At 41.2% G+C, this 25,111-nt stretch overlaps 1 protein-coding gene across 12 annotated transcripts in view; it reads right to left on the bottom strand.

Annotated features, from left to right (window-relative positions):
* FRYL (FRY like transcription coactivator) overlaps nucleotides 1–25,111 on the bottom strand; it is a 415,631-nt gene that overhangs the window by 136,989 nt on the left and 253,531 nt on the right. For all 12 annotated transcript variants that reach the window (XM_048848366.2, XM_048848367.2, XM_048848354.2 and 9 more), the window contains 9 exons: nucleotides 23,488–23,612; nucleotides 18,171–18,228; nucleotides 16,160–16,251; nucleotides 13,065–13,237; nucleotides 12,430–12,590; nucleotides 11,694–11,804; nucleotides 9,620–9,774; nucleotides 8,739–8,838; nucleotides 7,417–7,585 (listed from right to left, as the gene is read on the bottom strand). In XM_048848366.2, the coding sequence (XP_048704323.1) occupies nucleotides 7,417–7,585; nucleotides 8,739–8,838; nucleotides 9,620–9,774; nucleotides 11,694–11,804; nucleotides 12,430–12,590; nucleotides 13,065–13,237; nucleotides 16,160–16,251; nucleotides 18,171–18,228; nucleotides 23,488–23,612 (1,144 nt within the window). The remainder of the gene's footprint in view (nucleotides 1–7,416; nucleotides 7,586–8,738; nucleotides 8,839–9,619; nucleotides 9,775–11,693; nucleotides 11,805–12,429; nucleotides 12,591–13,064; nucleotides 13,238–16,159; nucleotides 16,252–18,170; nucleotides 18,229–23,487; nucleotides 23,613–25,111) is intronic.

The following is a 25,111-nucleotide window of genomic DNA, read 5'->3' as shown; positions in this document are numbered from 1 at the left end:
TCGAAGAACTCTCGTTACTGCACAAGATGAGTAACTTTCTTTTCTTCTTTGAGTACTGTCCCTGTGGGTGCTCCACTTCAGGTGTCTGAAGAACAGTGCCCCGCTGCGGACGGTAGGGGCTTTGGAGTCGTGTGTTGTTGCAGACAGCACAGTAAGGCCTAATATAGGACTGGTCTACACTGGCAATTTACAGCGCTGCAACTTGCTCACTCATACTGCCAGGCGCAACAGATAAGGGAACCAAGTCTGTCTGGACCACACTGGAACAATTAGTAAGATATGGGCCTAGTCAGTCCGTATCTCGTGAATGACTCATGAGATTAGAGGTATCGGTGGGAATGCGTACATGAGTGATGTATCCCCAAGTGACTTGGGTGCTAGTCCCACCCTAGAGCAGAAAAGTGGGCACTTGTGGTTTGTTACTGATGCGAACAGGTATACAGATGGATAGCCCCATTTTTGGAATACCAATTGGAGGACACTGTCGTGTATTTCCCACTTGTGTTCCTCAGAGAAGTGTGTCTGCTTAGTGTGTTCACCATCATATTCTGACACCCCAGGAGATAAGATGCTGAGATGGGTACGTTGTGGTGAATGCACCAGTTCCACAATTTCAGGGCCTGGTGCAGAGTGAATGGGAGAAAGCTCCTGTTTGACAATTGATATCGAACATGCATACTATATTGTCCGTCAGTATGTGGATTGATTCGTTCCATATGATTGGGAGGAAGTGCCTACGTGCATTGCATACTGCTTGGACCTCCAGGAAATTGATGTGGAGCTGAGTTTCCATTGGTGACCACTAGCCTTACATGGTGTACTGGTCTAAGTGAGCTCCCCAGCTTATGAGTGATGCGTCGGTCATGATTATTAGTGATAGAGGATCCTGTTGGAAAGAAATCCCTGTGCAGGTGTTTTCTGGTTTCAGCCACTACTTGAGTGATGCAATGACCTTTGAGGGTATTGTCACTCTTTTGTTTAGACTGTTTGCAGGGAGTGTACACAGTGCTCAGCCAGCCCTGTAGGCACCGCATATGCAGTCTCGCATGTCTCACCATGAACATCATGGCTGACATGTGACCTAATATCTGTAGGCAGGTTCTGGAGGACATTTTAGGGCTGCCAGTGACTGTCGAGATGAGGTTGGCATTGTCATGAAACTGTGATGGGGCAACAGTGCCCTGGCCTTTGTGGGGTCGAGGTAGGCCCCAGTGAATTCCAGTTGTTGCACTGGGTTCAGTGTAGATTTCTGTATATTTATCTGGAACAGCTTGATGGTTGTCTTCTACACCAGTGGTCTCCAAAGTGGGATGCGTGCACCCCAGTGTGTCCGCAAGACTATCCCTGGGGGTGCGCAGTGGGAGGAGCGCCGCCGAAGGAGCGCTGCTGGCACACCGACAGCAGCTTAGCTCTCCCCGACCTTTGATTCTTCGGTGGCACGCCAGTGGTAGCATGGATCTCCCCGCTCTGTCTTTGGCGGCACGCCGGCAGCAGCTTTTTTTTTTTTTTTTTTTTGTGCTTCCCTAGAGCTGGCCCTGGCGGTGCATGATCCAGAAAGTTTGGAGACTGCTGTTCTACACCATGTGTGTCGTTTCTTCCCGAGTTGTGCCTTTCAGTAGACAATCATCTAGGTACGGGAAGATCATCACTCCTCTCCTTTGTAAATGGACTGCCACTATGGTGAGGGTTTTTAAAAAAACTCAAGGGGCAATGGAAAGGCCAGAAGGTAGTATTCTGTCTTGGTAATGGTTGACCCCTACCAAGGATCTTAAAAATGGTCTCTGCACTGGGTGTATGGTAATATGAAAGTAAGCAACTTGGAGGTCAAGGGCTGAAAAGCAGTCCCCCTTGTCTAAAGCTGGAATAATTGTGGCCAGTGTGACCACTTTGAATCTATGATTCCACACAAATTTGTTGAGCTTCCAAAGACCTAAGATGGGCCACCATCCACCGTTTTTCTTTTTGGTGAGAAAATAATGGGAGTAAAATCCCTTCCCTTTGTATTGAGCTGGAATTTGATCCACGGCACCCAATTGTATGAGATGGTTCACTTTCTGTTGTAAGAGGTGCTCATGAGAAGAGTCCCTGAAGAGGGACGGGAAAAGAGGTAGGGTAGTGGGAAGAGCGAGGAAGGGGATGGCATTACCCGATATTATAATCTGCAGTACCCATTGGTCCGGTTTCATTGCTGCCCAGGCATGGTAGAACGGGCACAGGTGGTGGCCAAAAGGTTGGGTAGGAGTATCTTATAGAGCTGTATCGTGGGGGAGATCGTTCACACCCTCGACCAAGACTTCAAAACTGTGGGTTGGTGGTAGATGGTTGTGAAGAGGAGGACTGAGTTTGAGTAGCCCTACATCTTTGTGAACATTGTTTATTTCTGTTCTGGTCAAACTGCCATTGTTGTGGATGGTGGAAAGAGGTGTCTCTGCCCTTTTGGTACAGTTTTGTTAGGAGACGTGTCTATGGCTAAGGTGCGCAGGGTGGCACTAGAGTCCTTCATAGAGTGAAGAACGTTGTCCGTTTTTACGGAGAAGAGTTTCTCCCGGTTGAAGGGGAGATCTTCTACCTTGAGTTGGAGTTCTTTGGTGATCCTGGACGACTGCAACCACAAAGCCCTATGCATTATGACTGCCATGGCCATTGTTCTCGCTGCAGTGTCCGTTACATCCATTGAGGCCTGTAGGGCTGTCCAGGCAATTAGCTGTTCCTCCTTCATGATAGCATTGAACTAAGGATGTTTTTCCTCCGGTAAGGAATCAAGAAATTCTTGCAATTCACTATAATTGTCGTAGTTGTACTTGGCTAAAAGGGCCAAATAATTGGCTATCTGCAAGTGGAGTGTAACTGATGAGTATACTTTTCTGCCTAAGAGGTCTAATCGTTTATGTTCTTCGTCCTGTGGAGTGGACAGGAATTGGGGTTGTTAGCTGTGATAGTTAGCAGCTTCTACCACTAGAGAATTGGGTTATGGATGAGAGAACAAAAAGTCCACCCTTTTAGCTGGGACGAAGTACTTCCTGTTGGCTCTTTTGCTGGTAGGTGGTATGGTTGCGGGGGTCTGCCAAATATTCTCTGCCAGTTCCATTATGGCATCATTTATTGGTAGTGCAATTTTGGATGTAGTGGATGTCTATAAAATTTGCAGTAGCTTGTACTGGTTTTCTTGCACCTCTTCTAGGGAGATGTCTTGTCTGGCAGATACTCAGTTCCTGAAATTGTTTCAGGTCATTAACTGTGCTTGGAGGTGGTGGTAAGACTGCCTCGTCATGGGAAGACAATGGGTTGCGGGCTGGGGAAATGTCTGCATGGTCCAAATCTTCTTCCTCATCATCTACCATGTACTCTGGTGCTTCTGACGTCTCTCTGATTGGGGAAGTTGGAGAACAAATTTCCCTTCAGGCTGGGGTTGAGGGCCTAGTGTAGTGAGCCTTATATGCCACCCATGGGTCCCAGGGGTGGCCACTGCATGGGAAAGGACATCAGAGGACACATCCAGGGTTGCCTGTACTATTGCTGCACCTCGCGAGGTTGGCGAGATTTGGTCCTAACAGATTCACATGGTGGTCTTCGCCGCATGGGTGAAGAGTGCTGGGAGGAGAAGTAGCTCCAATGTACTTCCTCCTCTTCATCACTGGAGATGGGCTGGGGAGCTGCAGAAGTGGACTACTGCTCAGTTATTTGTTCCAGAGATCCCTCGGTACCGCGCAAGGGTGACTGCAGCACCGAGGAGACCGCTATGTTCTTGTGCTGTAGAAACTGCTGCATAATCGCTTGTTTCTGTGGCAGCGGTGCTGCTGGTGCAGATGCAGTTGGTGCTTTTGTGGAGACGGTCGGTGCCGTTCTCAGCCTGTCTGTCAGTGCCGATGACTGAGTTGGTGCTGGGCAGCATTGCCTGTCTCAGTGCCCACTCCCACACCAGAGTGGTTGTTGCGGGGGAGGAGGAGGATATCAACTCCATTCCAGAGTGGCGGGGCTCGGCAGAGGTCCACGGAGGGAGAGAGATGGAGGTGCCTGGAGCCTCAATGGTGCTCACTCTACTTGAGCTCGGCACTGTGGATAGCGACCTTGCCAGGGACCTCTTCTTTCTCTGAGTGTCCCTATTAGGGGAGGTTGTGGCTTGCTTCCTAGACGATTTGGAAGACTGAACACTCCCATTAGCAGAGGTTTTGCTCAGGGAACTATCTGCTGATGTCAATTTTGCTCCCTGAGGAGGAGGCTGAAGGAACTTTTCCATCAAAATCACTGTGAGGCAGAGATCTCGACCACACATTGCCCTGACTTTAAGACTGCTGCAAATGGCACATTTCTGAGGGATATGGGTTTCCTCCAAATAATGGACACAAAATGAGTGGCCGTCTGAGACTGTCATTGCCTCACAACAAGAGTCACATCATTTAAACCTGGGTGAGCCGGGCATCGTGGTCATTAAAGTTTCCCAATGGGAAACAGTGGGAAAAATAAAAAAATATATCTATAAAAAAAATTTGGGGGTTGGGAGTAGGGGGGAAGAACAATAAACTAGACTTACTAAACTACAGCTAATCTAACTATTTCTATAAAGAGAAAAATGAAGAGGCAGCACTGCCACTGAGCTTCGTCTGCAGCTAAGGATGGTTGAGAAGGAACTGAACTGGACGGATTGTGCATGCTACATGAGGCACCAATGGCACTACGAGACGACTACTGTGCACTCGTGCCCCAACCGAGCACCACCACTGAAAATCTGTGATCTGTGGCACAGGGACACACCAACACCTAAAGTGGAGCACTTCTTCAAGGGACACTACTTGAAGAAGAACATTTGGTTTACTGTGACTGTTTGAACTCTGCTTGCAGCCTAGGTAGATGAATTCATCAGCACTCTCCATGGTACTCAACCCCACCTGAACTGGGGATTCTGGTGTCCAAGCTACAAGATTCAGGACATTGGTTTTCTGCCATGAGACATCTGACCCCATCTTGTGGATGGCATCTTGGAGACCTAGGAGTGCAAGGCTGAAATTCTCCCACTTCTCTATAAACAAGGCAGTATCGTCAGCCTTGATTATTTGACTTGAAAACACTTCTTGACGAACCTTGATTTTGATGCATGGAGTGGAAAGTCCTAATATACAGCTAATAGCTCAACAGAACAGTGCCAGGGCAAGAATGTATCCCTGCCACATACCTGAGGATGTGTAGAAATGCAGCAAAAACTGTGCCCCAAAGCATACTCTTGCACAAGTTTCAGTGTGAAGATCATGCACCAGATATAACAGAACATTTGGAACACCAACTCCTTTCAGTGCGACCCAAAGTGCTAATCTGTCAACCGAATCAAAAGTTTCTTTGATATGGAGGTGTGCCACATGAAGCAGGTGGTTAAATTCTCCATGCAACTCAACCAGAAGCTGGAGGGTAAGGACAGTGTCCATTGTTGACCATCTGCAGTGAAACATGATTGCTGACAATATCTGTTATGAAATAGCTGCATCCTACCAGCCAGAATGTGAGCGAAAATCTTTCCAGGGACCAATAAGAATGAGATTAGCCTGTAGTTCCATACTCGGTGCAAGATCCTCTGCCCTGATTTATGGACATATGATGCCCTCTTTGCACTCTGCTGGTACTTTGCCTGATGTCCACCTTTCTAAGAACAGGTTATGTAGGCCCATGCGCACTGGTTCCAAGGCACCTTTGAGTAGCTTGGTTAGAATAGCATCAGGTCCAGCAGCATGCCCATCCTGTAACTTTTGGATGTCCTTTCATGCTTTCTTGAATGACGGAGGATCGGTGTTCATCCCTGGATGAACAGCTGTGTAGTTTGCCAGGTCATGTAGCTCTAAACAGTCATCAGCAGGACCATGGTTCAGCATGCTTTCATAATGTGTTTTCCATCTGTCCAGGACATCACCCATCAATGAGCAGGGAGAGCTGTCTGGTTTCATAATGAGGATTTTAGAAGGCTGCCAGCCAAGGAGGTGATGGCACTGTATTCAGGATACAGATTGTTGTTCATTGGCAGCCTTATATCTCTGCAGAGTTCTGTTAAAGTTAAAGGGTCTCCTTAAAGATGTTCACAGATGGATTCTTTTGAGGGATTTGAGTTTAATATAGAAATAGTCTTCATGCATTAATCTATTCATATTGATGCAAACTGAAAATCAAGATTCTTTCCATCTCACTTCAGACTTTTATAAAATATTTCACTTGATTATGGAGCCAAGAATTGCAGGATAAAAAAGGATTCCAATTTTGACTTTCAATTATTATTGTACTTATTTTGGTGTTTAATTTTGACTGCTGGTAGATTAGCACATATAACTTTCTAAAACAATTATTTTATTAATTTGTTAATTCTGATTGCATAAATTCAAGCAACATTGGTTGTTTCAATGAAACAAGTTTTAAAAAATATGCAGAAGTTTAAAAAAAGGTTTGTTTATGATATGCATGATTTATTCATAAACTAAGTGGAAGCTTGTACATTAAGCAATTTACCACACTGCTGCTATACACTACCAAAGAGTGAACCACAGAATGTGAGAACAGGAAGTTACATGGGCTATATCTTACAGTGAACAGAATGTGTCGGCATGTGAATTTTCTTGTCAGTCTCTTTCAAGTAAATCTGTCATTTCATGTTTTTTTGGTGTTTATTTTTTAAAACTGATTCTTGTACAATTATAGTCAGTGTTTTTATCAGCTATTTTTCAGTACAAACTGAAAAACGAGATCTTTAAGTGTAGAAAAACTTTAACCAGATTATTAAGTTTAATCAACATGCTAGTGTCCCTTTAATTAATCACTTGAAAGTGAATTGAAAACCTAAATTCAATTTTTTTTTTAATTTTAGAAAAATGCATTAATTGACTCTACTAACTAGACCAATAAGAGTTAAAATGATTTCTGTGTTGAATAACAAATGGTTTAAAATTCTGTCCCTTACCAATATTCTCCAAATATATCTTTGTTTTCTTAGATATCCGAGAGTAAGTCATTCTGTGAACTGTAGTACCAAGAATATCACTACAATCTATTCAAGCCACTGTATCTAAACTGTCACAAATTGATGTGTTCTAGGATTTCTACAGCAAATAAGGAAATTATAAGATGAGGAAAGGGCAGGGAAGAGAGAGAATTTTTAAAAACATAGTTAAAACTTATGTCTGTGATGAGTGATCCCTCACAGGATGTTCAATGGGGCAGTCAGAATAATTTTCAGGGTTTCACTCCATTGTTTCAAATCTGAACAAAACATAACAAAAACTCAGCCTCCTGAGTTTCAGGGTTTCACTCCATTGTTTCAAATCTGAACAAAACATAACAAAAACTCAACAAAAACTTATTGACCTACCTGTAATTAGATTACTTAAAAGAAGGATTCAAAATTTCTACGGACTACTACCAGCCTGGTTAAGTGCTCTACTGTACCTGAGAAGACAGCAAGAGTTAGCTCAGGGTACGTCCTTGCTAATTCCTCCGACAGTTGATAATATGACACAGAATACAGGTGTGGCAAAGGAGAAGGCTGACCCAGTACCCCATCACCTCTCTGAATCTCCAATTTGTGAGCATAGCGAAACATCTTAGGTTCCAAGATCTGCAGCAATAAAATTCAGATATTTGAAGCTAAATACAGAGCTGGGATAACATGGTTATCTTCTGAGGAAACATAATATATATTGTGCCATCATTTAAAGTGTTGCAGCTTAGTAGAGTCATAAATTCTTGGCCATCTGGGACTCATTCCATTTGAGAGCCAGTCAAAGCTGTCAATTTCAAAGTTCTATTTTCACATCCTATTGCATTAATTATAAGCTTCCATAGTGAAAGCTGAAGTAATTCAGATCAATATTACCTTAAAATTATTCCATGAATAATATAATTCCTGCTCAGAAATGACCTAGGACTGGACTATCGGGGCAGTGCAGGTCAGGTTTGAGGTGGCAAAGCTGTGCAAAGCTAGTACAGCAGCTGTTGGTACGGTTTTATTTTAGTTTGATTGATCTTAAGCACTGACATTCACATAGGAACAGAGGGGAGAATCTCAGAAGTGCTCAGCATTGGCCTAACTCTGCTCACACTGACGTCAACAATAAAGTTCCCATTGAATTCAATAGGAATAGTGTTTAGGCAACAGTGAGACCTCTTAAAAATCCCACCCATTTGTGGGCTAGGCCAGGTGGCCACACAGAGGCATAAGATAAAGTAAGGCACCTTGCCTCCAATGCATTGCCTCCCCAGATCTTGGGACTGGAAGCATAGGGGTAAGTAGATGTTGCTATTGTCCACACTATTCCTTCCTCCAAGTAGATGAGTGGGGAGTAAGCAAAACCTTGGCCTGACGCTAAAGACTTGAGGCAAATTACTAGCCTACTGGCAAAAGTGGGGTGCAGGGAAAGAATTGTGCTTTCCCTGTGATAATCCTGGAATGGCACTGCTACACACTATCCCTTTCACAGGGCCAACTTGAAAACCGTAATCTAGCTTTTATATTTTAAAAAGATGCTATGAAACAATACGGCCCAGATCCTCAGCTAGAGTACATGGCCAGATAGCTCCATCAAAGTCAATTTACCTGTGCAGATTCACAAAAGAAAATGATCTGTCCCTAAATCTTTACTAAAAATGCAACAAAAATAAAAATAAAAAAAAATGCACTCTGCATTTCATTGATGAAGATAAAGCTGCATGATACCAGAAAAATCTTTTTTTAAACATACAATATATTAAAATGAAATTTTCTCACAAACCTGTAATAGTTGCATAGCAACTTCATAGATAGCCCTAGCAGAATCAGCGGCTTTAAACATTATCAGATTTAGGATGATCACTGTATCACATTGGTAATCCCTAGAGAAGAATCGTAAATATCAGTTAAAATAACATTTTTTAAAATATAGTTAAATCTGTTTTATCTGGCATGTTGGGAGATTGGGGGGGTTCAGGTAAGTGAATAATGCCGGTTAACTAAGATGGAGAGAGTTTGGGTGCGGGTGGGGGTGTGGGGCTGGAGCATTGGCGGGCGTGTGGGATGCGGGCGCTGGGAGGGAGTTTGGGTGCAGGAGGGGACTCGGGGTGCCAGATCTGGGTAGGAATCACCTTGGGCTGCTCCCCGCGTCGACCTGTTCCGCCCAATGTGAGCGCCCCCCAGATCCAGCACTCCAAGCCCCCTCCCGCACCCCAACCCCCTTCCCCGAGCCCTCTCCAGCACCCCAACCTCCTTCCCCACACCAAACCCCTCGTGGCCAACCCTCCACCTAGGACATGTCGCTGTTTCCTGGGAGCCATGTGGCACCAGGCAGGGAGCCTGCCGGCCCCACGCCAACCGGACTATAAATGGGACTTTCTCCGAAGATTAGAAATGCCCGTTTATAAAGCTTCTGGTTCGTACAGGGCCAGATAACAAAACTTTCACTGTATATTTAGCTATTTTAACCATGAATTAGCTAAGCAAAGGTAAATTCATTTAGTTTAAGTATTGTATAGGATAATATAGTTCGATGCTTTGAAATGTTTAACATTGAAAACAATATGGAAAACATGTTACATTTAAGAGAAAACAAAACATTAATTCTATTTAAAATTGCAATTTGGGAATCTGAATTGTAAATTTAAAAATTCTCTTTTGTACCTGTTCTGAAACACACTGGCTATGGCTTTAAAACAACCAGCTGCAACCCGCTTGGAACCTGTGTAACACCGATCCACAGCCCAATACAGGAGGTTACTCTGGTCAGGGTTGAGCTCCAACAGCAGCATAACTGCCTCACAGCCTAACTGATGCACCTATAGACCAGACAACAGTTTAAACAATTTAAAAAAACAGTAAAAGGCAATGGTTTACAAAATAATTTTCACAAGAACAGCTGACATTTAAAACTAACGAGTTGCAATAAGCAAGATTTAATTTTTAAAAAATAAAAACAGTAAACCTTAAAAATATCTATTTAACAGTTTTGTAGAATTAAGTTGTGAACTTTATTGGACCATATGACTGCATAATATCATGCATTTTATCAGGTTTCAGAGTAGCAGCCATGTTAGTCTGTATCTGCAAAAAGAAAAGGAGGACTTGTGGCACCTTAGAGACTAACAAATTTATTTGAGCATAAGCTTTCGTGAGCTACAGCTCACTTCATCGGATGCATGCAGTAGAAAATACAGTGGGGAGATTTCATATACACAAAGAACATGAAACAATGGGTGTTACCATACACACTGTAACGAGAGTGATCAGGTAAGGTGAGCTATTACCAGCAGGAGGGAGGGAGGGTGGGGAAACCTTTTGTAGTGATGATCAAGGTGGGCCATTTCCAGCAGTTGACAAGAACATGTGAGGAACAGTAGGGGGGCGGAAATAAACATGGGGAAATAGCTTTACTTTGTGTAATGACACATCCACTCCCAGTCTTTATTCAAGCCTAAGTTAACTGTGTCCAGTTTGCAAATTAATTCCAGTTCAGCAGTCGGCGAACACTTCAATCTCTTTGGTCACTCGATTACAGACCTAAAAGTGGCAATTCTTCAACAAAAAACTTCAAAAACAGACTCCAACAAGAGACTGCTGAATTGGAATTAATTTGCAAACTGGACACAATTAACTTAGGCTTGAATAAAGACTGGGAGTGGATGTGTCATTACACAAAGTAAAGCTATTTCCCCATGTTTATTTCCGCCCCCCTACTGTTCCTCACATGTTCTTGTCAACTGCTGGAAATGGCCCACCTTGATTATCACTACAAAAGGTTTGGGTATTTTTACCCGCCCCCGCTGGTAATAGCTCACCTTACCTGATCACTCTCGTTACAGTGGGTATGGTAACACCCATTGTTTCATGTTCTCTGTGTATATAAAATCTCCCCACTGTATTTTCTACTGCATGCATCCGATGAAGTGAGCTGTAGCTCATGAAAGCTTATGCTCAAATAAATTTGTTAGTCTCTAAGGTGCCACAAGTACTCCATTAATTTTATCCTCATTCTCCCAAACCCTACCCTCCTATTGTTTGTTATTCTCACTTGTTTTATGTCTTGACCTAGGCCATGTCCTGAAAGCACAGGATGCAGGACAGCAGTTAAGCACATGCTTAATTCCACTGATTTCAGTGGGACTTAAGTGATGGACTTTCCTTAAGCGCTTTCCTGAATCAGAGCTCTAGATTGTAAATTCTTTGGGATAAGAATCAAGTCTTTCTATATGTTCACATATTATCTAGCACAATAGGCCACCTAGGAGCTACTGTAATACAGAGAAATGAAACCAACAATAATTTCCCTTTAGACTTGAGAAGTTTTGTCTTCATAATTCCCTATGCATGATACAATCTCACTGAGCTGATGCATAAAGTCCCTACCCCAGCCATCTTTAATTCTCTCAGAGACCCACTACTGCTGTGCTGCTGCTTACAGTGAATCAACTGATTTGTATATAATTTGTCAGTTGTTGTTCCTGTTCCCTTTCACCTAACTTCTGTCTACTTGTCTGCCTGCTCTTAGACTGCGAGCTGCTTGGGAGCAGGGACCATCTTTCTTGAGTGATCAGATAGTGCCTAGTGAGCACCACTGTAACTAAATGCATTAATAAGTAATAATAATAAAGATGTATAAGGCGCAAGCTGATCTAGAACATTTGTGCCAATTTGACCTCAAGATTCTTAAATCACACACTGATGGTTAACAAACATTTACTGATTCTGCCTACTTTACCTTTTTGTCTTGTGAATCCAAAACATTATCCAGCCATTTGTACAAATAACCATCTGATGAGAGTCCTACGTTATCTGCAACAGGGCCACAACACAGTACAGCAGACATAGCCTTTAGAAAGTAATTGAAAAAACAACATGTTTGAATAATCAGATTGGGCTAGAGCAGTTATAGCTAATCCTTTAAAATACTATCAGAGGACTCTAACATCTATTCAGACCACTGCCAGGAGCAAGGCCACCAGGAACTCTGTTTAACATTTTGTTCAAGGAATCACAGAACCAACCCTACAGCTCTGAATTCCCAGACAGGAGAAGCTATCTGTTCTGAAAAGTTTACCTTTGTTCCATAAGAGATAGTACATTAGTTTGGCTGGTGCTATACTGTAATGCACTCTGATTCAGAAGATCGTTGATCTGAACAATACTGAAATTCTATCTCGCTGAGCAATTGGGGAATGAGGGCATGGGAAGCTTAGCACTAATATCAACTTGTACTTGCTGCAGGACCATGCTGAAATTACAGCAGTGGGAAGGGGGCAGGAGAAGTTCTGATTAGAATGTAAAAATAATTAATCCAGGAGTAATTTTGGGCTGAGATAACATTTGCCTACATCAGCCAGGACAAGGAAAATTCCATGTTTGGACTAATGGCAAAGAAGTGCAAACTGGCAAAAATGTTTAAGTAAGGACAATACAGGGAAATAATTTCTCAAATTCAGAAAGTGTTAAAATACCTTCAAAGCACAGTACTGGTGTCTGTTTATCTGCATGTTCCTATCACTGTATCTATCCAGGGGGGTAAACATGATGCTAAATGGACCTGCCCAGTGACTGAACAACATAAAGAGACTGTGACGTAGGCTCTGCTGAGGAAAGACACTTCTTCTCTGGTGCACTGTAAGAAAAGCACAAACAGTGTTTGACCAATTTTTCACTACAGAATTTGTACACTAAACTTATAAGACAAAAAACAAAAACAAAAAAATTACCCAAATGCCTCCCCAAATGAATTAGAAACAAGCACGGTACTATACAGGCAAAGTTCAACAGCATAACGGCTTTTTAAAAAATAAGTTATTATATCATCGAATGAATGTCACTGGTATGAAAGAACAGAAGCAGTACACAAGGAGTTTAGCAATTATTAGCCCGGAAAGAAATATGTTCAAACTTGGTAACCAAGTCTTTTAGTAACAAGAATTTAATTTTTAGATTTAAAAATACTATCAGTGATCACTTCTGAAAAGTTCATATTGTCAGTTTTAAATACCATTTTTAGCATGGTAAATTTCTATAACTTCAGGAACAATGTGTATTTCTGCTGTACTAAAATAAGTCATCAAAACCTATTAAAGTGTATTGAGCATACCTGGAACATTTTGAATGATATTTGCCACTAAGGCACTAAAATGGCATCGGATATCTTTCAATGTGTCAGAGTCCTTTTCATTTTCTGCCTCCAGGAGTTGTCTAGTGAGATCGACATACTCCAATAAAGTGTTGTTGAGGGAATGTGTTTCATTATCAAGGCCACCACTTGCACTTAAAAATAAAAATAAAATATTCACAGTATTATGATAAGTAGAGACATACTATATATTTCTTTAAAAAGCTTCAAAGGATATGCAAAATTCAAGAACTTTCTTTTAAAAGACTTTTTACTAAACCAAGTCATTTTACTGGTATTTGGTTCGAGGCCCTTTCTTACCACATTTTTGTTGTCTTAGCAAGAAAAGCACTAATGAAACCGGACCCAATAACCAGCCCTTGTAAATCAGGAGCATCTCTAATACTAAAACAGAATCATAATTTTTTGTTCAGGGTTATGGTTTAACACCCCCTACCCCCTGAAAATGCTTGCACATTATAAACGAACAAGGTACACACCTAAAATAAAAGGATAATTTCAATGTGCTTGGTCAAAAAGTAAATACTTTATTTTCTGAGCCAGAGACAAAGGTCCTCAGTATTTTATGCTTATACTGCAGAGTACTAACTGGAAACAGCAGCTATATACTCTATTCCAAATAAAAAGAAAAGGAGTACTTGTGGCACCTTAGAGACTAACAAATTTATTAAGGTGCCACAAGTACTCCTTTTCTTTTCATGGATACAGACTAACACGGCTGCTACTCTGAAACCTATTCTAAATAGGTTCTTATATCAGCCTCATTACTATGGCATCTGAGTGCTTTCTAGTAGTGCTTTAAGTAACGTGAGTAACATCTGTCACATGTGGTTGATGCTCTCTCATCTTGTCCTCTGGAAGAGAACTGTGCATGCAATGGAATGTTTTGTACTGGTAGGATTTTTTTTCTTTAAATGTACACAGTGATATGTTTATATTAGAGAAGGCAGGTCAAAGAAGTGTGCCTTGCCCTTGGAGCAGAAAATGGTGAAGTTTGCAGTAGTCCTCAGTTCCTGTAAGAGTTTGTTCCACAGACTCAGACTGGCAACAGAGAAAGTTCTGTCTCCTGCACAGTCAAGCAGCAGAGTTGTCAACAACAATCCTCATCCTGGAGCTCTAGCCTACTTTTTGATATGTTGAGCGCAGGCCAGTGAGTACCTTGAAGACAAGGACTAAGACCTGAATATTACTCATATTCGATGGCAAGCCAGTGTATAGAGTGGAGGACAGATTTGATGTGCTGGCAGTAGCCTATGTTGCTGAGGAGATCCTCTACTAGCTGGAGTTTAAGGGCTGATGGCTTCATACGCAGGTATACTGCATAGTCCAGCTGGGAGGTGACAAAAAAAAACAACTTATTACTGAGGGCAGGTCATTGTCCACCAGGATGGGACAAAGTCTCCTAGTCACTCAGAGATGGTAGAAGGTGTTACTCATAGACGCTGCTGCTATATAAGAGCTTAGTGTTACCAAGAAATCCTAAACTTCTAAACTACAAACTGAATTCACCAATTGTGGGTATATATCTTCATCAAAGGAGACTGCTCTGCGGCTGCAAACTGCTTTCCCCTCTACCCACAAACATAACTTCGGTCTTGATCCGCTTCAGCTTCAACCAGTTGCTCTTAATCAGTATAGCCAGCTAACAGTTATGCATGATAATATGACAAACACTCGTCACTATCATAAATTTGTAAAATAAAGATATTTTCCCCTTGAATTGAAGCTGTTGAAATGTTTAGTACCTATCACTTTTGCATATCTACTTTAACGATCCGCATATAATTGTATATGTTAACCGGCACTATAAAACTTTCTATTATAATATGGTGGTGACATCAGCTCAGACAACAGAGCTGCCACGGTTTATACTGTGCAGAAGCTAGAACATACAATAGTGTAGTGTACAAAAGTTTAAGTCCATTCTCAATTTAGCTGTTTAGCAAGAGAATTTTCGAAGGCCATGATTCTGCAAAGGCTTCCACGCACGTGGTACTTTATGCCTGTGCACAGTCTGATTAGCCTCAGTGAGAATCTTGAGGGAATAAGGTGCTATATAGATTTTTTGCAGTACTGAAATCAAAATGTCCCTCATTTTACATAATATTTTATTGGATTTTTTTCCTCTTTTAACCTTTAGAATCAAAAGTCAAATTATTTGGCACAAAGTTACACAATAACAATGGCAGATACATTCACCCTTTCACTTTTTTACCCTCCCAATACTCAAAATTTACAAGAGACTATCATCAAAATTATGCTTGATTTATAAATCTTAAAGGACTTCCATAAAAGTGATACCTTACATTTTAGACTACATTAACAAACGTTTATATTCCTACCTCCCCTGCCACCCCATGTTTTATTTTAAATATCTCCAGGGGGTTCAATATTAATAAATCACATTTTCTTCTTTTCACAGGACTCATTGTATAACATCAGGATGTTACTGCAGGAAGAGCCCAGTTAGAATATCTGTCTCCAGCTTGGGATCTCAACTATAAAAGTAGCTCAAGGGCTTTATACTTGATCCTGTAACTTAACTCATTCACTACTGACAAGGTCATATACAAAAAGAACACACATGCAAACACAAACCTGTGTGTCACACTTACGCATCTCATTGAAACCGTGAGATGTTCCATGGCATTTCAGATAAAATAGAGTGGTCAGAAACTTAACAGATGTAAATGTATAGATATTGATCAGCATATCTTTTTGTTTTTAAAATTAGTATTTACAAACTCCTTATGGATTTTTGTTTGTTTGCTTTATTTGGTCTTTAAAGAAAACATGGGAACAAGGCAAAATATTGATTATTCCAGTATGCTATTATAATAGTGAAATATTATTGTCATTGAAATCCTCCTACAAGACTAATGGGGAATAATCCCTTACGGGGATTATTGTGTATTATGCTGCTCTAAATTAATTTTAAGTGATTGTTCAGTTGTACCATAAGGTGAAACAGACAAATGTATAGAGAAACTATTGTCTCTTAATTCAGAAGTTTGTTAGGGAAATAAACAATGCCTTCTCATCAACTCCACACCTACCTGTGACTAATAACACCAGCATCTGCCAGCAGTTCAAATATTCGTACTAGCTGTACTCGTAAAATATCTCGACGCCTGCGTCGTTTCATATTCTGTTCAATGGAAAAATACAAAATTACATGGAGCAGTGGAATAAATAAGGATAATATCAGTTGGGCCATAGGGACACAAAGAGAGTCATGACTCCACTCATGTCGGTACCACTACAGCTTTCAGTAGTGAGTCACAGACTTTTTTTATTTAAACAGTTAACAGATTTACTGTACAATTTTAATGGACTAGATAACGGGTCACATTCATTCCTTGTGTAACCTCTCAGACTTCCACGAAGAACACTATTATTTACTTCTTCAACTGGGTACAATGGAAAAGTATTGCTCCATGATTTAGATTGTTAAGAGAGAGTGATTCAGTTATGGGCTTCTGTAATAACATGTCGTAAATCATCAGAGCACACATTAAAATAAAAAAGAATGAAAATAGGAGAGTTTTGGTCTGATTTACTTTATAATGCTTTTTGAATATCACAGTTTCTACAGGGCGTGAACTGAGCAGGGACTAGCTGGAGTAAGAGGGACAGGTGGAAACTGTTACCCTAACTAAAATAGGTTGTTTAGAGTCAGATTTTGCCCCCACACCAATCCCTGGGACTACTTGTGGAATAAGGAAAAGGGTCAGATGTTGGCCTTCAACAAAGCTAACAATCTTTTAGAACCAAGCTCTGCCTCCCTTACTCACATGAGTAGCACCATACTCTGCCAGAAGTCCCATTTAAATCAATGGGACAACTTAGCCTGAGTAGCAATGGCAGAATCCAGGTCTCAGATTGTAAACTCTTCAAGGGGGGCAGTTATATTTAAATTTGTGTCTTATATAGCAAACACGTTGTGAAGAAAAGAAGGAAAACAATTACCCTCATTGTTTACCATTTGATCCCAATGGTAACTTTAGTTCTAAATATAGTACAGTCTACTTATTCCAATGATGTGCCAATTGAACTCAAACCACTAAGTTATACATGAATAACACCACATGAATAAAGTTCTCTGAAATTAAATTTGACATGATCTTCTGTAATAGTATATTGCATCTTTACATTTCACCCCACCATACTGTAAAGTACAGACGTGTAAAGACTGGCATTTGTATGACTAGCATAGGTAAATGTAGGACTTTGAAAAAAATGCATTATGGCACACAGTTGTGTGACTGGATGTTCCTATCAGCTATACTTAAAATATAAAATTCAGAGCAAATGATCAAAAATAAAAGTTATTATCTAGGATACCTATCAATTGTCTTTTACTCTGTGTTCATACAGCACCTACCACACTGGGGTCTTGATGCTTATTAAGGACTTTCAGTGCTATCATAGAACAAATAATGCACTGTTTTGTGTCATCTTTTTGTTTTCCTTTGAATATACTGACATCCAGGCTCACTGCAGGTTAAAAGCACTTGTTTGGTTCCACACTTCAATATGTACCATACATACTGGTGATATGCTATCCATCAGAGAAGCCTTGTTCATAGGGCTGGAAGAGGTCAGGTAAGTTCATGTTTTCTCCAAAAATTGTCCTAGTTAGAGAAACCATATTTTTCTCACTCCTATGTGCAGTGCACACTGAGCCTCTCTGACTGATGGGATCTCACCAACACAACATTCTGAGCAAAAGCAAACAGACTGCATTTGACTTGGATACCGGGACATAAAAAATAAGGTGGAAAAAAATATTTTAAACTATTATCTATTACTAACAAAATTACTGTGGCAAGAGGGGCCTTCAGTACATAGTTCTAAAGTTAAGGATTTGATTTAAAAAAATAATTAATATACATGCAAGTTACCTTGAAAGGAATAAAAAAAGTTTTGACAATTTTAGTTATTTATTTAAGCTACATTATTTTATGTTAGCCATCGCCATTAGAGAACAGATAGTAATATTTTTCTACGATGTTTGTGGAAAAATAGTTATATGATCCTGAGCACAAATAAAAATATCCTTATTACCTCTGGTCTTCTTTCAAGTGCTTCCTTAATTATAGGATGTAATTCTTCTATTAGTTCCCTGGATAAAAATGATAGACCAATCACTGAATTAGTAGTGAAGAAGCAAAATGTCTTACAGAAACAAATGTTGTAAAACTTATATTAAAAATGAAAATATTTCTAGTTTTGCTTTCATTGACAGTGACTTTATGAAACAAATTAATATTTAAAAGACAGGACACAGACTTTGCTAATAAGGAAGACAGAACATCAATCTGACATTTCTCAAACTAATAATAACCGAAAAGGAATTTACCATCTATTACAACACCAGTATCTGAGACAGCACAGTATAACAAGCAGCCCCCAGACTTCAGATTTGGTGGCATGTGGCCCGACACTTGTTATTAATAGAATCCCAGCTAGTTCATAGCACTGAGAATATGGATAGTCTGATACCCTTGATGAGTCCTTGAATAGAAAATGACTGATCTGTATTCTGCTACAATCTAAGAAGATGTTTGAAAGAATGGCTTTATCTTGGTCAGATGGTAGCATAGCGCTTTCTTATATCTAGACTATAGGCCAATCATCCCTGGTAGTGAAAGGGGTTTGGGCAAGCTGACTGATTCTGGAAGAAATCAGGGACCAATTTAGATAAGAATTTGGGGTGATGACAAATTATGGCCTTATTTTTATGGAATATAGTAAACAATGCCCCAGCCATTAATGCCTGGATCTTTCAAACTCTCCAGGCTCCCAAAGAAGAATAAATATGTGAAATAGAGTCTTTAGAAAAATCTTGTCACTATAAGATGAAAGAATTCAGGAGAGACCTGTCATTGTGAAGAAAATGCCAAAATCACAAACTGGCGCACACACACACGGAGTTGAAAGAGAGACCAGATCATTCAAGGTGAAACTGGTAGTTCAGAACAAAGGGAACAGATGACTGGAAGAAGAAGATATTTACTGTCTTGCCCAGATGGAGAACCATTTCCATTTCAAACAGTAGGAGTTTCTGGTGGAAGGTTTCCTGTTCTCCAGCAGAAGTTTCTGGACTTACCCAATGCAATCATGTCCAAAATGCTCAACAGCCAGTTTCTGAGCCTCAGCTCAGGAATCAATGTACAGAATCTGGCTCTACTCCTAGTGCAGATCTACTGAGCTGTGTGGAACTAAAGATTAAAGGATCAAAAACCAAGTGAAGTAAGTCAGAGTGCCATAACTGAAGGGGCCATGCTCAGGTTACAAGAAACACCATGATGCTTTCTCATCTGCTTTTCTGCAGCAATTTGTAATAAGAAATATTGGAGGAAAAGCACAGATAAACATATGACTGGAGCAATGCATCTATTAAAGATTTCAGACGTCTCCCTCCTGAAGCAGAATTGCTTGCACTTAATATTGCGTTCTGTGGCAAACAAGTCCATTCCATAGTCCATCATGCAAGCAGAGTACTGGTCATCGTCAGTTTGAGGGAATCTCTCCTTCTGGGTGCTTAACTTCCTGTGGTGGCTGTTTTCTTCTTCTGGAAGATGGAGAATTGCAAGGGTGACATGGTGATTGACATGAGTTCAAAAATTTCATGGCTTCCTGATCCAGAAGCATTGAGCCCACTTTCCACTGCAAATTGATATAATACAGAATGGTTGTATAGTCTGTTAAAATCTGAAGAGAGGTGACCTTTGGTTGCAGAATTTCTTGCACGATGGCTAGACGAGTCTTAATTCCATAAGAATAGCTATACTGAATCAGACCATCCAGTCCAGTATCCTGTCTTCTGACCATGGCCAGAAGGAATAAGCAGGTCACAGCAATTATTGAGGGATCCATCCCCTGTCATCCAGTTCCAGTTTTATGCATTCATAGGTTAGGGACACCTAGAGTATGGGGTTGCGTCCCTGACCATCTTGACTTATAGCCACTGATATACCTATTCTCCATGAACTTATCTAATTTTTTTAAAAACCCAATTATACTTTTGGCCTTCACAACATCCCATGACAAAGAGTTCCACAGTTTGACTTGGTGTTGTGTGAAGAAGTATTTCCTTATAATTGTTTTAAACCTGCAACCTATTAATTTCATTGGGTGACATCTGGTTCTTGTATTATGTAAAGGCATAAATAACACTTCCTTAATTCACTTTCTCCACACCATTCACAGTTTTATAGACCTCTATAATATCCTCCCTTAATCATCTCTTTTGTAAGCTGAAAAGTCCAAGTCTTTTTAATCCTCCTCGTATAGAAGTTGTTTCATATCCTAATCATTCATTAGGATATGAAACAAAGTGCCACAAAGTGATTGTTTATTCCTATTGCCTCCTCTTCATTCTCTGTACCTTTTCCAATTCTAAAACATCTTTTTTGAGATGGGGTGACCGGAACTAAACTCAGTATTCAAGGTGCGGGCATACCATAAAGTACTATGGATTTATATAGTCGTATAATATTTTCTGTATTATCTATCCCTTTCCTAATGGTTCTGTTAGCTTAGATGCCCTTAGCTTACCACTTAGATGGTACAAAATGTTTCTTTGTCTTCTACAGAGCAGGGGGTGCAAGTGGCTGGTGTATGCCAGACCATCTCAGCTGGCTCTAAATATAGCCTCATTGATAAGAAGTGCCACCGTGCTAGTGCCAGCACTCTGGATGATATCTAGCAAATTGTGAGTGGAGTCCTGGATTTCCTCTAGAGGGACTGGAGTGCATCCACAATTCTTCTCAGAATCCATCCACAATCCTTCCTCTAGAGGGACTGGAGTGCATCCACAATTCTTCTCAGAATCCATCCACAATCCTTCCTCTAGAGGGACTGGAGTGCATCCACAATCCACTCTGGTGGTGATGGTGAGGCTGGTGCAACTGCCTCCTCAGGAGATGAGGATAGTGCCACAAAGTGATTGTTTATTCCTATTGCTCCTCTTCTTCATATTGCTCCTGAGATAACTATGGTTTATCTCAACGAGGCAATCTCTCTCTGAACTCTTGCTCTGATCCCCTGAACTCAGGGGTCTCAAATATAGGTCCAGGAATCCTAACAGGACAAGTAGAAGAAAGGATGTGGCCCCATGGAGAGTTTACCTATTGTCCTGCACTAGATATGTCATGTGGAAGGAAGGAGGGAGGAGTCTTGCAGAACCTGAAACCCCTATATGGGCTACTCTTGTGCCTCAGTGCAGACAAGGGAGTCAGAGTCTTTATCTGGAGTTCATCCAAGGAATGTGTATCCTCATATACCATAATTGGAGCTAATGGTACTGGATGCCTGGTAGAGCAGTGGTTCTCAATCAGGGGTCTGGGGCCGCCTGGGGGGCCATAAGTAGGTTTCAGGGGGTCTGCCAAGAGGGCTGGCATCAGACTTGCTGGGGCCCAGGGCAGAAAGCTGAAAGCAGAAAGACTTCAGCCCCAGGGCTCCAAGCTCCACCACCCAGGGCTGAAGCCAAAGCCTGAGCAACTTAGCTTCACGGGGTCCCCTGTGGTGTGGGGCACCGAGCAACTGCCCTGCTTGCTACCCCCTAACCCTGGACCTGGCTTTTATATGCAGAAAAAACAGTTGTTGTGGCACACGTGGGCCGTGGAGTTTTTACAGCATGCTGTTGGGGGGGTGGGGTGGGAAGCGTGGCGTGCACCACTCAAAAAGAAAAAGGTTGAGAACCCTATGGTAGAGTCTTAGCTGGTTGACAGTATCGGTGAATGCTGCACCAAAGGAGTGGGTACGTGTCTCGTGATCACTGGTTATGACGATATCAGTGATGTCCAGGTCATATAGAATGTAGTACCCAGCTTTAGAAGATAGGGAGTGGGAAGGGCTTCTGCTTCTTGGTGGATCCGATGGTGTCTATTTAGGTTAGATCGGGGGAGCTGATACTGCAGAATCCTCCTTTTACCATGAGATGGTATTGCTGGTATAGTCAGCAGTCATTGCCTTCCTCATCTTGCTGGGGCCACTCACTTCAGAGCACTCTTGGCTCTCAGTGCTAACAGTGCAGATTCATGCTCCCTGTCTGCTCCTGACACACCTGTACCAGAGCATGGAGTCTCACCACATCTGAATGTAGGGGATTAAGTCCTCTTCTTAGATGAGGACTTGGGAGCTGTTTTTTGCTTGTTTTTTATGCAAGTGTTTGCTCACACTCTCCTTCCATCTGCGCTGTCTGCTGGGGTCTTCAGTTGTGACCTCCAATGATCCAGAGTCAGGGAGTAGTGTACTCAGAAGGGCACGTCTTAATGCCTCCAGCCAATGTACAGGGGGGGTCTGATAGCTCAGGGTTGCTGGACTGGGGCCTCAAAGAGGACTACATCAAGAAAATTCAGAGCGAGAATACTCAAATGTCAAGTCCGAGAGAGAAAGGCATGACAAATATTGCACTTGGAGGGAATATGTGACTCCCAAAACCAACATAAACAAGTATTGTGGAATTTACTAACCAGGAAGACCAGGGACAGGCCATGCATGACTTAATGCCAAGGATCTTGGGCATGCTTCATATCCCAGGAACCTCCAGACCTCTGCTAAGACTAACTGACTGACAAAGAGTAAAACTAAATTAACTATAAGACAAAGGAGAACTATTTACAACAAACCTGAACTGGAAGCAGGAATGCTAGCAAAGCTGCAGACATTGGAAGAATTCTGTCTCAGAGCACGAACAGTAGAAAGGAACTGAACAGGTGGTCAGTCCACACCACTCCTTATGCCTTCAGTTTGGAGCACAAAGGTGCAGGTGCAGACAAAAGGATGCTCCTAGTAAAAAATCTTCCAGCCTCAGGTGCATGGAGCAGATACACACATCGAATAAAATACGTATAGAGGAGCATCACTCGAAGAAGGAGGGCCCGTTTTGCTGCTTTGATTTATTGGCTTAGTCAATTCTCTATGAGTATTTTTTGCTGCTGGAGGCTCATAATTTATGAATGTAAATTTAATTAACAGTTAGGGTGCTGAGAGCTTTTTGTATTGATGGTTTTTATTGTTATTTAAATATAAAAAACAAACGTCAAATATCACAGGAGGCACAGTGAGCTGTAGGACCATGTAACTGAGATGAGGAAATGTACTGTTCTAACCCAAAACTACAGCAACAACTACTGACTGACCTTGAGAGCTAGTGTGATTTGGGCTTCAAGTGCAGTCTGTGTATCTATTATTTCAATATCTAGCAACCTTTGTCACACGTCTAACGGCTAACAAACAGGATCTATTCACTGGAGTTTTCAAGCCTGTTGGATATTTCTTTGTGTGTGGTTTTTAAAAGTTAAAAACTTAAAAAAAGAGTTCAGAACACTTTCATGATCAATTAGCAATACAATGGTTAGAGCACAAAAATTACCTAAAAGCTCCTGGATTGGTCCTGCCAAGTCCCAGCACAAGGGATTCTGTAATTTCCATGCTCTCAGAGCGCATCATTGGAACTATGTGCTTAAACAAGGATGAAGGGGACGGACTGCCAATAATCTGAAGGAGAAAACAGAATATTTTTTTCTAGAAAGTAGTTATACAGTATCCAGCTGGTAGCATTAAAAAAAGTTTAATTTTATTTTAAATTATTTCCAAACTGAGAAGTTACTTGAAATAGTTATTATGAAAGGGAAACTTTTGCTCTAAACCAGTAACAAGAGTCTCTCTGCATCATATTTTCATATCTTTATTAGGATGTTTTGTCCTTCCCTCACTTGTACAAATCTCATTTTCATTTGTAGACTGATACTTCTGGTTTTATATCAGGGTTTCTTTCTTGAGAGGATTAGCATAGAAACAAACATCTCCTCTACTTCTTTGGAATACAGGATCTCTCATATTGCATAAGGCTCCAGACCAAGTGCACAGGTTTCAGTGATCTCTATAATATTGACATTATCTTCTTCCAGGCTGTACCTTTCGCCTGGAAAGCACCTCAAAAACCTGTCAAGCTGATACCTTTCCCTCATTCAAATCCCTCCTAAAAACTCACTGTGACACAGAAATCTCTTGGTGCCATCTGACAGAGGACCCAGGATGCATAAGGATTACAGGGATTCCTGGGTGTTTGGTATCTACATACTAGATCACCAAAGTGTGTCATGTAAGGTCTCTACTGAAAGCCCATGTCACGTCAGCCCTCATAATCATTGTGAAATGTTATGTAAAGATAATAGGTAAGGAGCTATGTATAGATACTGAAAATTATGTTCTTAAGGTCTGTGATTTGGGGCTGGTCACCATAAGGTGAGAAGCATGTTTCTTTCAGGCATGAAACGTTTATGTGTCTGTCTACAAGTAAATTGCGTATTGTATGGTTCACAATGGAGACCCATTTACAGTCGAGTCAAATGCTAACCAAGGGATTGTGAAATCTTTCAATGAGGAAATCTACAGGAAGAAATAAACCAGCAGGAGGGAGTCCTATTTACAAGTGATTTTTGGATTATAACTGTAGGTACAGAGCCGGTCTGCATCCTGTACTGAGGGGACCAGCTGAGAGTGTGGCTTGTTTTGTGAAAATGGGATCACAGTATAGCTGGCTGAAAAATGCTGGTAAGTAATACTAGGTTCTAGAATGCATGTTATGATCTTATTTTATATGTAACCCTTTGTTTAATATTTCCATCTACTTGCTATTACCAGAATCTCTCTTTTTTTTGGTTTCAGAGGAACAGCCGTGTTAGTCTGTATTCGCAAAAAGAAAAGGAGTACTTGTGGCACCTTAGAGACTAACCAATTTATTTGAGCATGAGCTTTCGTGAGCCACAGCTCACTTCATCAGATGTATGAAGTTAAAGATGTATGGTTAAATAAAGTCCTTATTTTCACTATAAACATATCAAAGTGCTGTGTGTTTAGCGGAGTGGTGATCCTGAGGTAAAACAGGTAAACTGGCATGTACATTCCTTTGGGAGTACTGAATCTGTGAATTCTGTGAGTGCCCAGTGAAACAGAAGCTGGACACTCCAGGGGGATGTCCGTAGGACTTGGGG

The sequence above is a fragment of the Caretta caretta genome, chromosome 4 (genome assembly GCF_965140235.1).
Source record: "Caretta caretta isolate rCarCar2 chromosome 4, rCarCar1.hap1, whole genome shotgun sequence".
Classification (NCBI taxonomy): Eukaryota; Metazoa; Chordata; order Testudines; family Cheloniidae; genus Caretta; species Caretta caretta.
The sequence above is the reverse complement of the archived record's forward strand: the minus strand, read 5'-3'. Positions and strand labels throughout refer to the sequence as shown.